Source organism: Simochromis diagramma, unplaced genomic scaffold (genome assembly GCF_900408965.1).
Source record: "Simochromis diagramma unplaced genomic scaffold, fSimDia1.1 OVJJ01000293.1, whole genome shotgun sequence".
Lineage (NCBI taxonomy): Eukaryota > Metazoa > Chordata > Actinopteri > Cichliformes > Cichlidae > Simochromis > Simochromis diagramma.
This window is the reverse complement of record NW_024386801.1, coordinates 3437723-3453020: the sequence shown is the minus strand read 5'-3', so window position 1 is coordinate 3453020 and position 15298 is coordinate 3437723. Positions and strand designations below refer to the sequence as shown.

Sequence of the window (15298 nt, the reverse complement as noted above, 5' to 3'; positions counted from 1 at the left end):
ACTGTTTGTATTTTAATCTTTGTCAGAGTAGCTGGCAGCTATGTAGCCATCGACAAGAGTAATGAGAAACTGTAGTGCAGATTTTTTTTTAGTGCTACAGCCTACTGTGCTATAACTTATGCTGTGTAAAATCAGGGGATATACTAATGAGTTCTTCCGCCTTGCTTAATTGTGGGAGTGCCTCATTGTTCTAATTTCATTTCCGTCTTGTGACCCATTCACAACACCATTTCTAGCAGCGTTCTTTTATTTATTTAGGACACATGCAGTCACTTTTTTCTTTAAATAAAAGGCAAGCTGATTCACTCTTGATACAACAGTCACTTCTAATTATCAGTGCATTCTATCTCATTTTCACGCTGACCCTGAGTATAAAAGCATGTTGTGCGCACAGGCTGCATACGGCTGCAGAGAATATATGCTGATTGTTGATTACAGGTAATCCCTGTCATATGTTATAAAATAAATATGATTATCTGAATCAATAACCACCAATCTTAGACTGTTAACACTCATACAAAATGCTCGCAGACATGATTTTCACACTCTTAATCGTGAGCTTTCATGGTCTCCAGCCTGGACCTTCGAGCCACCGCGGAGCCCCGACGTCTTCTTACTGACGCCCGCAAGGTGACGCCCTCGGTCAGTTTAAACCGAGCGATGCCACCTGCCTCATCCAGTGTCTTAGCGCTGCAGCAAGGTGTTGGGACCTTCATAGTGTTGCCAAACTTGGAGTAGTCCACTGCGTACATGCCGTCCTCTTCGGACACTGTAGGCACAAAGCGCTGTCCCCACAGGATCTCCTCAGACACGTAGGACGTCCTGGCCTGGGTAGTGATACCGGTGGTCTCCACCACCCCTTCCAACACAACGATCACCTCTATGTCTTGGTGTAACAGATCAGAGGCTGAAAGCTCGTAAAGGGGGCTGTGCTTGTCAATTATGTGACAGATGATGAGTGGAGATACCAGGAAGATGCCATTGGTACCCACTGGGTTATCCATGTGTATGTCGATTTGGTCTAGTGGCACCACCTCACCCTCCTCCGTGGTGGTTCTCTTGACAACCTGCATTCGCACGGTGGCGCTGATGATCATGCTTTTCCTCAGATCCCCGATGCGAACCATAAAGCAGAGCTTGTTGTTTCGGACGGAGATAACAGCGTGTTTGCTGAAAATGAGCGTCTCCGCGCGCCTGTTGGCCTGAGCGGTTTTCATGAAGATGCAGCCAAGCATGATGGCGTTGATTACCAACCCGACGATGTTTTGCACGATCAGAATGATGATAGCGGAGACGCATTCCTCCGTGATCATCCGGCCCCCGAAGCCGATGGTCACTTGGACCTCTATAGAGAACAGAAACGCGGAGGAGAAGGAGTGAATATCCGTTACGCACGGGATAAAGTCGTCTCCGCTCTGGTCCAAGTCGCCGTGCGCAAACGCAACGAGCCACCAGATCATTCCAAAAAGGAGCCAGCTGCACAGAAACGACATGGTGAAAATGATGAGCGTGTGAAGCCATTTTAAATCCACGAGCGTGGTAAACACATCCTGCAAGAATCGGCCCTGCTCTCGGATGTTGGTATGCGCCACATTGCATGTGCCGTTCTTGGAGACGAACCGAGCCTTCCCCGCTTTCGCCTTGAATTTGGGCTGCAGAACATCCTCGGCCAAACGTGTAAGCAAGTAATCTTCAGGAATGAGTCCTTTCCTGGACAACATAGCGCTCCCATGCTACGTACCCACAGCCGTTTCGCTTTGAAGGTGCTGCCTGCTTGTGCTTGGATGAAGAAAAAAAAATTCTCCTCTCTCCCGGTGACTTCTCTTACCAGCCGGTACTCACCGGTGCGGTGTCAGCTTTTCGGCAGCTGTCAGGCGCACGAAGGGAGAGCCTTGTAGTGCCCTCTTTTCTGGAGGTATGTGTGCTCCTCACGTTGCCTCCAGATCAGGCGCCTCACAACCGCCAAATCCCATGAGAAGATTCTTCTAACAGCTCCGCAGCTGACGCCGTCACTCACGAAATGGAGCGACCATGCGTAGTTGTGGCACACCGCTTTGTTCCCATTGTGATCTCCATCTACCGCTGCGTTGGTACGCACTCACCGCGGCCCTGTGCGTAAAGGAAATCGAGTGAGATGTAAAATGTTCCTTCTATCGCCGCGTAATGGGCCTCTGAGCTGAGTTTTATCACATTTGGAAGAGGAGGCAGGCTCATGAGGCGCAGTTGGCTCTTTGCTGATCTCGCTACTTCGCTATAGCTTGGTAACGTGAGGAGAGGCAGTCCCTCCCTCCCTCCACCACCACCATTACCACCAGAGTGGTGCCCTTCCTTTCATTTTCAATGAGAATGCAGGAGAGACCATTACGCATTAAGAACTGTTCAGCCGTGTAGCTGCTATGCCACAGGCAGCTTATTATCCGATCATATAATGGTCAGAGTTTTTGTAACTTAAACAACATTAGGCACTAGCAGGCAGTGGGCTGGTCAACCACAGAAACCAGATCTGTTTTGTTTTTCATCTCCGAGCCCATCCCAGCTTTATAAATTTCTATTGTCAGATTGTCAGTGTTCACTCCATTAAGTGCAGCCTCAATCCCACTAGAAGCACATGAAGAATGTTTATAGCATGCTTTGTTTCTGGCAGTGTGCATTTATTTGTCTGCTTAGCTCCAGGTCATTTTAAACTTACAATCCCATGATGATTAATCAGTTTCAAACAGCAAGTTTAACAAATGCCCAAAACACACTTTTAGTCTCACTGCACAAATAACTCTGGACACACACTTTAAGGATAAGTTATGTTTTATTAACAAAGCATTAACATTCTTATGTACAAATATAATACAACATGATTAAAAAATAAAAGGAATATATTCCATGGGATCAATTGCACTTTGAATGTCTTCCTTTAATGCTTCCACACTCTTCCTCCTCTTGTGCTACTTGTCCGCTTGCACAAAGGAGGCGAAGACACTGTCCTCCTTGTCCAGCAGAGCCTGCGGTCTGTCGTACTCAAGGATGATCCCCCGCTTCATCACGATCACCAGGTCGGCATTGAGAATGGTGTGGACGCGATGCTGCGCGACAGAGCAGAAGAAAGTAATTGCTGCAGTGAGCAGTCCAGCCGATGCTAGATCACTCGGACGGTTTAGAAACAAAGCTGCGATAGAAAAAGCTGTATGCGCATCTTTATATTGGCTGGTAAATTAAGTGTGTGGTTGCATCCACTGTAAATACCAGAGTTCATCAGGTTTCTGGCTGTTTGGCTTTTGTTCTTAAATATTTCATGAGAAATATCAAAAGTGAGCACCACACATTTTATCATACTTTTTTTTTTTTTTACCTCTGTTATTTCTCTATAATGTAATTGCAATAACAAAGAATAAGACCAGAAACATGCCTTGATTTCCTCTTTCAATAACTAGCACTGTATTTGTAGCTTTTCAAGGTTAAAGCGTCAGCAGTGCAGTGCAAAGGTCAGCAGTCCTTGTGATAATGCCAAAGCTGTATGCATTACTGTAAATGGCAAGGGGGATATACTCACTGCTATGATAACTACTGTTCGATCAGCAAAAGCAGTCATCACCACTTTCTGCAGGATGTTCTCCTGTGGAGATGGAGGCAGGGAGGTTAGTTTAAGCAAACATGCTTTTATCTTCACTGGGATTCAGAGTTTGTGTAAAAACAAAAAGGTGCTTTCGATAGTTAACATCATCATTCATGTTGTTTAAAAAAAAAAAAAATCACATTTTCACCCTTATTGTTCAAACCATCATCTCTTGTTCATTGTCTCGTCCCTTCTTACAGGCTCAATCGTGTTTCCTTGAGGGCAGTGCTGCTGCCTTATTGTAAGCTGGAACTGGCGCTCTTTGTGGCCAATCGTATAAAAGAGAGGTTTTTAAGTACGGAGCAACCATTTCCTGAAATTCCCCTCAGGCTCTCGGTGTCCTCAGTATTTTCCTTCTATTTCAGATTTTCTCTTGGCACTTCATGCATGTTTTCTCCTACACTTTTTCTCCTTGCATGCAAAAAGCATCAGTTAAAGGTTTACTCATGTACACTACATGTTACACGTGTAGTGTAAAGCGCTTTGGGGTCCTTAGGGACTAAGTAAAGCGCTATACAAATACAGGTCATTTACCATTTACTCCCAAAACTGCTGAGATTTGTTTTCTCGTTCTGTACCTCTTGTAATATTACTCTACAAAAGAACAAAGTGTTAATCTTTTACCTTTGCACATCTATTCACAAATCATTCAGTCTGTCAGCTTTTCCTTCATTTTCTTTGTTGCCATGCCCACAGATGAAAATTACCGCGTGCACTTTGTGTCACCCCTGCTCTTCTCGTGTCCTTCACCTCCCCTTTCTCTGATTTTCTCATTTCTTTTCTCTCTCTTCACACCTGTTCTCCACTCTCTGCCTTAAAGATGCTCTTTGTTTAATTACACACTCACCGTTGCCATGTCTATGGATGCTGTGGCTTCGTCCATGATAAGGATACTGCTTTTCCTGACGAAGGCTCTGGCCAGACAGAACAGCTGTCTCTGACCCTGACTGAAGTTTTCTCCTCCTTCTGTCACTATGGCATCTGAAAACACAAACATACACTTCAATATGTTTCAGTCATTTCCAGAATTTAGAAGCATTTTTTTATTGTTGTTTTTTGCGACACATGACACTACAGAGGAACTACGTAGTTCAGTTATTTTCTTAAGTAAGAGTGTAAAGAGTAAGAGGGTAAAGTTAATTAGCCTTTAGGTTTTGGATTGCAGATCAATAGGATATTGATTTCCCATTTTCTCCTCAGTGTTATAAATGATGAAGGTTAAGTCATAAAAATGCTTGAAGAACCAAAGAGCTCTCTAGTGATTTAACCTAACACAGAATAAAAAAAATCTACCATTAGGTAAATAATTAATGAATTAATTCGCTGAATGTTGAGATTTTCTTTTTGGTTGTAACGTCATGTAAGTTTGACGTTTATATACAGGAAGAAGAAACAACGAGAGGATCCGGCACTCGGTTTATTCAACAGTAGGACGCGTGTCACTCTTCAAACAGAGGCTTCCAACAGGAATCAAACTAGTTACAAGGTGAATGTAAAGGGTTAGAAATAATGGGAGGGGTGAGCTGCATTATGCAGTGAAGTCACACTGAGAGGCATTGTTTGGTGTTTTGCATTAAATATGATTAATAAGGTTATTTTTTAATTCCTCAAACTGTACAGTTGCCATTATGAACATATAATAAAGGCGGTAACAAGGACTCAGGTTGGTTCACCACACAGCATAAATCTATAGCACACTGAATTGTTGCTTAAACCAAATCAAAGGACGAACTTAACTAGCCATCAGCTCCAGCCTCAGGGATCAATATCTTACTGAACATCTGGTTCCAGCAGACATAAACTAAAGCTGCAAGCAGCTTAGCTTGAACCTGTCACATCCTGACACACACACACACACACACACACACACACACACACACACACACACACACACACACACACACACACACACACACAAAGACTAAAATTGATCATGTGAGATGAGCAGCAGGCTTATTTCACAAGAGAAGCGTTTCTTTTGTTGTTGTTGTGATGAATTGCAGAGGACGGCAGAGACGTAAGGAATCGAGTGATAAACTGGAAGTGCTCACGCGCCAGTGTTAATGTCCACACAAAGACGGCCCCGTGCAACATCATCGCTTCAAGCATTCATCATTTATGCACGTTGGATTTTCTGACTTGACTTTCAGATAATATTTGATCTGGCCGCGAGTCTTCCTGCTGGCGGCAACTGTCTAGTGTCCTGTGTCAAAACCACGAGCAGAAGACTGTGCAGGACGGAGCAGCAGCACATAAAACAGCCACTGCAGCGAGTTAAAAATGAATGCTCATGTCATCTGATACAGCGGCTCGATCTTTGTATGGGGACACTCGAGCAGCTGGTAGATGTGACGCTGACAGAGTGCATGTAACTTCTGAGAAAGAATTAATTTTTCTGTTTAATGTTCAGATCCGGGTGAGCACACTTTACTCTCTGTGTGTCTTTTAAAATAAACAGTTTGCAAATGCGATAAAGTTGACACACACATTTGAATAAACACAGATGTCTCACCCAAGCCTCCTGGAAGTGATTTAACAACAAGTTTCAGCTGAGCTATCTCCAGCGCTTCCCACAGCATCTCATCAGTTGCTTTCATCTCTGGGTCCAGGTTGAACCTACAAACCCGCAAAAACAAGCTACATTTAGTGCTGCAACTTTCAGTTACTTCATGATTAAGGCATTTTTTTGAATGACAAATATTTGGATGATCTGTAAAGTGTCATAAAACAGTGAGAAATATCCTTCCTAATATCCCAAGTCACCAAAAATCCATGTTTGTATTTCACAAGACATAATAAATATTATATTTTGAGGGTCTGAAATCAGTATTTTTGCTTTAAAAAAGTCATTTTTATTCGTGGTCTGTACATTTAAGCTTTAATATAATCCTCACCTCCGAGCTGTCACTGGGGCCATTTTCATTATGATCTATGTGAAGCAGCGTCTCTGATGACTGTGTAATGAATATTCCAGTAAATGGACTAAAGCGTATGAGCTGGTCAACTCGAGCGACACACCCTTCTGTCATCACCAAACTGAGTCCATACATGTAAAGGGACAAACACTGAAATATGCTTTTACATCACTGGATAAAACTACAGTCTGAGACCATCGTGCAGCTTGTTTTTTCTCTGGGATGACATTGCTTTTACGGTCGGTGCTGCTGGAGTCTAAAAATAAACCTCTTCACTGCAGTTTTCAGAGGACACTGCTCTTATCCACAGCTCACCTCCTGTTTTGTGTCTTTGAAGACTCTCTACCCCCCCTTACTATAATGCAGAATCACTGATTCACTAGTCTTCTTTTTGACAGAGAAGTCTACTGTACCGGATGGTGCCACTGAACAGGATAGGGTCTTGGAGGATGATGGACAGCCGAGATCTGAGAGTCTGCAGAGGCAGCTTGGAGATGTCGATGTTATCAATCACAATCCTTCCTGTGTGACAGAAGTTTACAAAAACACCCCGATTTCACCAATTAAGACACGTTTCCTCTTTTTTTCTACTATTTCAATTATTATTTTATCCCCTGTGGAGACACGAATCCCATTTGGATTATGTCAGGAAGGGCATCTGGTGTAAAAATCAAACGTGCAGATCTACGTGTGAATAAGCAAACAGCCAAAAGTAGATGTATATTTTATCCTGTTAACTTTTTTTTGTGCTGGTGTGAAGCCGAAGTGATATTTTACCCTCAAACATGTCCACCATGCGGAAGAAGGCCAAGGAGAAAGAGGATTTACCGCTGCCGGTCCTGCCACAGATCCCCACCTGGGAAAAAAAGCAAAAACAGTCATCATAATTACCACCATTAATCTATCCATCCATTCTCTTAGCAGCTTATTGGTGTGGGAGGCATGTGGCTAGAGTCTATCCTAGCTGTTAAGGCAGGATAAAGCAAGAGCAGGCTACTCCCTGAACATGTCAAAGTCCATTAAAAGGCTCACCAGTGCTCAGTAAACTAAAATGTGTATTTTCTGTATTATCTCTTTTCACAAGTAGAAGACTTAAATTGGTAAAATAAAAATAAAAATCACAAAAAATAAAGTACTGAGTGAATACATTAATATTTCATTAAATGCATCCAAAGTGGCATTAAAAATAAATGCAGACATTATTTCATTTATATTTAAATGTGATTTATTTATTTGACCTTGTATCATTTCTCCTGTTAATTAGCTTTCCGGTTTATTTAAATCTTAGGATGTATTTCTGCTGTGAGTCTGACGCTGATCAAAAACAGTCCATAACACAGTTTGAATGACAGCTTCCTTATCTGACGGGGCACACGTGCAAACACCAACAATAAAATGATAACATAAAAAACAGAAATAGTTTGAGGGAAAATAACACCAGAATAAATGGAAATATGCAAAATCTGCGTCATTTAGCTGTTATGCAACTATATGACCTATATTTGTTTTTTCTCCAAATAGTTTTCATTTAATCTGTTATGCTTCTCCACATTCAAACACAGGTTTCTGTCCTGTACCTTCTGACCAGGGCTGATATGTGCGTTGACATTTTTGAGCACAGGCTTCAGCGTGGCGTCATAACGGACGCTCAGATTCTGTATCTTGATCTCTCCCTGTCGGGGCCAGCCGTCAGGAACCTGAGACACAGCTGAGACACACAAGAAAAACATCACGACTTTCAATTTGATCTTTTTTCCATCCGAGAAGCAAAAAACTTGAGTGAATCCACCTTACCAGCATATATTCTCCTTCAATTTGTGACCAAAATGTAAAACTTTCCCACATTTTATGGATAAGAAACAGACGCACTGCATACTGCACACGCACACACTTTTACATAGCGCATGCATGATCGATTATTAGGGGATATAAAAGACATTAGCAGAGTTTTCAAAAAGTGCGAGAGGGATAAAGATCCATTTCTCGTGAGCATTATGACAGCCTTCTTGAACTGACAGTGATGAACGTAGAGTTAATTTCAGGCTTCTTCACTCAAGAAGAAATCACAAACACTTTTCACGATTTCTCTGAGCGCCTGCTGAATCAGTAAGAGAAAGTTTAATTTGAGGTGGCAGAGTGCACTCACTGAGCAGTCCCTCGTAATTCTCTGGTTCAGTTTTGAGCAGGCCGTTAATCCTCTTGACTGAGCCAAGCTGTACTTCCATGTCTGCCAAGTTACGCACCATCCAGTTCATGTAGTTGGACACCTGATACAAGAAGGGAGGAGGGAGGAGATGAGCTGAGTAAATGTCACCACACAGACACGCAGTCCTTTCGGTGTGGACATTGTTGTTGTTTTCACCCAGATACAACTCGAATATCCTCAGTGTGTCTCGGCTTTTCGTGACTGTCACGATGAATTTTCTAGACCGGCTTTTTCAGAAACACAGAAACAAAACACTTGAAATAAAAACATTTTGTTCCCAATTTACCTGAAATTGCTGCATTTTTACAGCAAAAATATACCAAAAAAAGAAACAAATTTACACAAAAAATCAACCTTTTCTACCTTTTAGCATCCACAACCTTTATTGTGGCTAAGCTACAACAGAATGGCTGAAAGAGAAAATAATCAAGGTGTTGCAGTGACCCAGTCCAGTCCATGTGTCAGAGAGAAACTTAAGAGAGCCGTGCATAAACGGGGAACTGAAGCAACATTGTAAAGAAGAGTGAGCCATGCGAGAGACTGATGAAGTCATACAGAAAAGATTAACCATGATGATTAATTATTATGGTGCAGTATGTCATGTGTTTTTGTTCATCTCAGGCTGTATGTACTCAATTTTAAACCTGGTAAGGATCAGATTTCTTTTCACTGATGTGTACAAACTTGAGAAAGGACACATTTTCTTTTTACTGTGACTGTAAAAGTTATTTTTATCTGTCTGCACTAAAACATGTAAGAATCAGTAGAAACAAACGAAAGAAATTGTTACAAAAGACAATTTTCTCCATCCTTTTTTAAAATAAATTAACTACAAATGAAACACATTGGTCAAGTAATGAAAGTGTTCTTTATACTACTAGTGCTGCCGGAGGTTTTTGCAACATTGAGCTTAAACCTGTAAATACCTTAACAGCTAAACAGTTAAACGCACACACATACACACACACACTCTCACCATGAGTGCGTATGTCAGACCGAGCCCCACCAGCCCGGGGGACAGCTGGTTGTAGAGCGAATTGGTGATGGAGGCTACCGCCGCCACCAACACCACACAGGCTCCGATGTACTCCTGCAGAGACAGACGAAGTCAACATCACAGCGAGAAGTTAACACTTCACTTAATAACTGAAGAAGGTAAATAACGCTTAAAGAGATCCATTATTGTAGATTGGTTTATTGTTAGCAGACATGACAGTGGGGGCGGTGGGGGCGGTGGGGGCGTGTTCTTGTTTGCATTCATCAACATTTCAAAGGTTTCTGCTGCTGTGAAACACAAGGAGCCGAATGAACTGTGAGCAGCACGGTCAATACATAAAACATGACATGTAGACAGCATTTCAAGCTAATACGAGAATGAAAAATTCAGTGTTTTATAGACCCCAACAGAGGGAGCAGTTACCCAGCAACATCAACATAAATGTGAAGCAGATATCTGACAAACAGTGAAGCAGAACTGATGGGAATTTTAAAGAAGTGCGCAGCAGACGGATCATTACCATGCGGACCTCCAGCCAACGGTTGGCTGCTGTGAGGAAGAGAGAGGCGATGTTGTTGGCATCGGTGAACTGTAGTAACCTCTGTCTGAACCTGGGCTCATACCTGCCAACAGAAGGGGTTTAATTCATTCATTTGTTATTTGACTGTATCACAGACTGCATTACATCTACATCTAAGAAGAGCACCGTATGCTATTTCTCATTGCTCTTTATCTTTTAGGAATATAATGACATTTTAGTGACAGAAATAAAACTAATGGCTTTGGCTGTTTGGTATTTAAGGCTGAAATTTCTTTTGACATTTTCAGGTCCAGGAAAATGCCACATATGTAAGGATATTTCAATAAACGCTGCCTTTCCAAATGTGCAAAGATCTCAAGAATCTGAAAACAACTTCAAATGTTTGCACTTGTGGCTCCTTTGTCACTGAATGTTTGATTTCAGCCAAATACCTGAAATAAGCTTTTGGCATTTTCACTTCTACAGTACATAATTACCTAACCAACAGTCCACTCTAGTCCAGTCGTAAATGCTGAAGCTTTTGTGTGTCTCTGTTTGCACACAAGTAGCCTACAGCGTCTTCAGAGGAAAGTCTTTTGAAAAATATTGTATTTTTAACCTCGGCTATGGCTTTTTAAAAGTTCCCATTTTCACCAAGGATGTAAGGTTGTGTTACCTGAGGGCTCGTATAGTGGTGAGACCTTCAACTGTCTCAGAGAAGTGGGAGAGTAAAGGGAGCTGTGTGCTGTCCTCCAACTGCTGCAGGTCCCTGACCAGAACATAGCAGAGACAGCAAACGGGGAAATATCAGCTGGACCACATTCAGATATTAGATTTTTGCATCCAAATCATAAATCTAATGAATTTCATTCTGAAAAGGAATATTTATTTTGTCCCACCAAAAAAAAAAAAAAAAAATCTTGCTATATAGCAATGTGTCTGTGACTTCCCTCCAACTATCCCGTCAGACTCACCTGGAAGCCATCCGGAAGTATTTCTGAATAAAGTAGCAGGTGACAGCCAGCGGCAGAAGGGCGATGAGGAAAACGGGTGTGACGTAGGAGATGACACCCAAAGCAGACACGCATAGCAAGGTGGAGCGGGAGAGGCACTCGAGGGTGGTGGGAATGTGCTGATCGATCGTGTTGGTGTCAGTGGAAAATCTGTTTAGGATGCTGCCGAGAGGAGTGGTCTCAAAGAGCCTGAAGAGAAGAAAGAGAGTAAAATCCCCTGGACTTTATCATCAAAATGACCAGATTACTCTCTGAAATACTGCCGGCTTATCAAAAATGCTTCCGCTGGAGCTCTAACAAGGACTAGAAAGAGATTAGCTTTTCTTCATTGGCTCTCTGTTAAATCCATAATTGAATTTAAAATCCTTCTCACATACCTCACATACGAAGACCTGAGCTCCATCACATCTTAAAGACCTTAAAGTATCAAATTATCCCAAATAGAGCACTTGGCTCCCTTAGAGGTGTCTGTGCTTTTAATATTAGACTTAAAAGCTTTTCTTTTTAATAAAGCTTATAGGCAGGCCTGGATCAGGTGACTCTTAACCATTTGTTATGTTGTTATAGGCTCAGGCTGCTGGGGGACTTCCCATGATGCACTGAGCATTCTCCATTCGGCTCTTTTCCACTCTCCATGCAGTTCTGTGCTTCTACTGCATGTCATTAACTTTGTGTTTTCACCTGTGGGCTTTCTCCCACCTCTTTCCGCTCACCCCCAACCACCTGGGGTCTCTTCCTCTGATATGGGACCTTGCTCGCAGGGGATCCTTTCTATCATCTTGTTAAGTCTGAACCTTACAACGTAAAGTGCCTTGACATGACTGATTTAATCTCATAAGGTTATTTTCAAAGATCAGAATTATACAATAAAATAAAATAAGATTCAATAATTAAAAATAGTGTGGATGCTTCTGCCACTGAAAAAAATGCATTTCCACTTTATAACTCAAACATTCATGTTATTTTCTCATATTTGAGTTATTTTCAGAAGCTTGATTTAGTCAGTTAAAAATGTAACATGCCAAATTTTGAGCCAATAATCCGAAACGTTGACTTACAGATGGAAATAGATTTTGTCCAGAGTTGTCTGGCTCAGTTACTGCACATAATGTCCTCTTTGTATATATTTACTTACTGTATATAATGTTTTCTCTCTCTTTTTGCACAGTCGAGGAGCGTATCAGGACACATTTCACTGCGTGTTGTACTTGTATAACTATGCACGTGGCAAATAAAAGATCTTGAATCTTGAGTTTACATTCATTCATGTGAATTCTGCACAGTATGTTAATGCAGCTTCTTTATGTGTATATACAGTGCTTTCCAATGTGTCTTGAGGCAGGTGATGTCTCCTGGGTTTTGGAGGAGGAAAGCAGATGGTGCTCAGAGTAATGAGGCAAAAAACCTTTTAACTGTGTTTTCTCTTATATCATCAGCAAACACACATCTTTCTCTGTCTCTGCCCGTTTTCACACATCATAATGCACACACACACGCACGTGCACACAGACAAACACACAAACGCGCTGAGCGTCGCACCTCATGGGGGCCAGGATGATCTTGTTGAGCAGGCTGTGGTGGAGCTCTTTGGCCACTTTGTGACCGGTCCACTCCACAGCCACGGAGGTGGCGAGACAGAGGACGATGCCCAGGCAGCAGAGCACACTGAACACAGACAGATACCAGGAGTGGCTGAAGCCACAGTCCTATAACACACACACACACAGAGGGGGTTATAAAAGGCATGAGCACAATGCTATGTGTTGTTTGAGAAAGAAGAGTCTGTCGTCCTACTTACTTTGTTGTAAATATAAACACAATTAAACATCGAGGCTGGTTAAAAACCAGCTGTCTAGGACAAAAGCCAGTGAGAGTTTCCAAGCTAAGCTGATAATATTTGAACAGAAAAAGAGAAATAAAGAGGGCCGGGGAACTATTTTCTTCTTCCTTTTGCTTCCAATCTAATTATTCTCTTCACCCTGGATCCAAATTTTCTATCCTCTTTTATTTTATGTGATAACTTTTGATCATAATACTAAGAAATGTTTATCTTCATTTTCATTCTCACATATCACTAATTCAAATTTCTTCAATTTCACACAGTTCGCTAAAGAAATAGCTACATTTATTTTATAAAAATAGACCTAATATCAAGATCCTAACCATTTACTAATGACAGAGTTAAGGGGCAGCACTCCGTCCTCTGAAGGAGCAGTGGCCAAGAAATAACAGCTCTAGCACCAAACATTAAAATGTAAGTGACAGCAAACATATAAAGACAAGCTTCAGGGCGTAATCGTGAGGATTTTATGGTTATAATGGTTTCCACGCAGTCCTGATTGATTAGATCTCGTAAGTCAGCTGATCACAAAGCAAACTGAACTGATGATTATGCTGCATGAGTGAAACAGTTGCAGCACGGCATGCTTCACTTGGCTAAAACCTGTGATTTGTACATAACGTGCTCTCCCCGCTGAGTCACACTGATCTAAATTTAAACAAAAGCCAGGAAGCATAATCCAAAAGCAGGTCTGGCACCTCAAACTGATAGATAATTCCAAAAAAGCTGGGAAGGTGTGCAAAGTGTAATTAAAAACAGAATTCAGTGAAATGCAAATATCACAAAGCCACATTTATTCACATTAGAACATAGAAATGATATAAAATGATAAGATTTACTATTTGAAGGAGAAAAAAAAAGGTCTTTTTTTTTTAATTTGATGTCATCAGCACCTCTCAGAATATATATTTGGGATTTTAGATGAACTCATTACAGTCTCAGCTATTAATGTTAGCTGATGCTTATTTTTATATACAGTGAAAAAGTTGCAGGTCGGACCTATAAAAGAAGAGCAAAATATATCAGAGATATCACTGGAAAAAAAAGACCCTTTAGCTGCTCATCACTCAGCCCAGTTGCCACTTGTGACATGAAGCATTTCCACTATCTAATCCTCTCACTGCTCAATTATTTCCTCTCTCTAGAAGGAGAGAAGCAGTGTGGCATTTATGTGAAGTGGCCGAGTGTGCGTTTGTCAGAACAGGACTTCTGAGAGTCTCCTCGTGGATTAGTCTGTAGCACAGCGCAGATTAGATAAAGCTGGCAACGACGCACTGAAGTTCAGCCAGACAAGTTGTGATCAGCATTCAAGTGACAATTTATTATCAACGCTTAGCTGGACATGCAGCGGGTGAGAGAAAGAGACAGACGGCTGCTGCTTATATTCAGCAGGACACGGTGCCACTAGATGGATCTTTTAAAAAAAATGACCCACTGATTGTATTAATGCTCAAATAATTTTTAAAGAGGCAGTGTGAACGAAGCAGAAAATACTTTATGGCTCTAAAATATCTCAAGAGAAGCAGAAACAAAGAGCTAAGTGTCTAAATCAAAAGCTGAGCGGTGCATCCTCTCACCTGTACGATGGTACAGTTGTGAGCTGAGGCGTCTTTCTTGGCTGCGATGACATGTGACGTCCAGTGGGCCAGCCAGTAGTCAATGGCCACCATGAGGGAGTGTTTGAGGAGCTGCGACAGGAGGAGCAGGCTGAGCAGGAGGAGCCCTGCAGAGGACAGGTAGGTGCCGCAGGAGCGCCAGGGGATGGTAGCTCTCTGGCGCATTACCTGTGACAGGTTGTCATCATCTTCACTCTCCACAGATTCCTCTGGGGTTGAAACAGAGATGAAGTGCAGTGTTAAAGGTTTTGTTTTTGGCCAGTTGTGAGATGTAATTAGGCCGAGTTATCTATTTTGCAAGGACTGCTTCCATTGTCACATTTTTTTTAATCTTATGTAAATTTGCTTATTTCTGTCTAAAAACGCCCTGCTCTGCTACAACTCACAGCTCAGACGCTCATTACATTTCTTTCTCTCCTTCTACCCTTCTTCTCAAATATTTCATTCCTTCACTTTTTCTCTCTTTCCTCTTCTTTTCTGACATATTGCTCAACATTTCTCCTCCTGCGCCAGTCTGACAATCCACGACTAGCACAGGAAAGGAGAGAAGTGAAGAAATAATAGACAGAGGTCCAAATGAGAGG

General features: G+C 41.9%; 2 protein-coding genes across 4 annotated transcripts in view; both read right to left on the bottom strand.

Annotated features, from left to right (window-relative positions):
• Positions 1 to 229: 229 nt before the first annotated feature.
• Positions 230 to 2325, bottom strand: kcnj11 (potassium inwardly rectifying channel subfamily J member 11). The gene has a single exon (XM_040025184.1). The coding sequence runs from the start codon at positions 1719 to 1721 to the stop codon at positions 549 to 551; it is 1173 nt and encodes a 390-aa protein (XP_039881118.1). The 5' UTR covers positions 1722 to 2325; the 3' UTR covers positions 230 to 548.
• Positions 2326 to 2790: 465 nt separating this feature from the next.
• Positions 2791 to 15298, bottom strand: part of abcc8 (ATP-binding cassette, sub-family C (CFTR/MRP), member 8) — a 56831-nt gene continuing 44323 nt past the window's right edge. For 2 of the 3 annotated variants that reach the window (XM_040025170.1, XM_040025171.1), the window contains exons 26-39: positions 14676 to 14923; positions 12798 to 12964; positions 11220 to 11447; positions 10922 to 11014; positions 10246 to 10348; positions 9705 to 9818; positions 8669 to 8789; positions 8100 to 8230; positions 7300 to 7378; positions 6936 to 7044; positions 6120 to 6223; positions 4455 to 4588; positions 3545 to 3607; positions 2940 to 3077 (exon numbers count right to left, since the gene is read on the bottom strand). In XM_040025170.1, coding sequence (XP_039881104.1) covers positions 2940 to 3077; positions 3545 to 3607; positions 4455 to 4588; positions 6120 to 6223; positions 6936 to 7044; positions 7300 to 7378; positions 8100 to 8230; positions 8669 to 8789; positions 9705 to 9818; positions 10246 to 10348; positions 10922 to 11014; positions 11220 to 11447; positions 12798 to 12964; positions 14676 to 14923 — 1832 coding nt within the window. Of the gene's footprint in view, positions 3078 to 3544; positions 3608 to 4454; positions 4589 to 6119; positions 6224 to 6935; positions 7045 to 7299; positions 7379 to 8099; positions 8231 to 8668; positions 8790 to 9704; positions 9819 to 10245; positions 10349 to 10921; positions 11015 to 11219; positions 11448 to 12797; positions 12965 to 14675; positions 14924 to 15298 lie in introns of all 3 variants that reach the window. The other variant, XM_040025169.1, reaches the window with a different exon arrangement.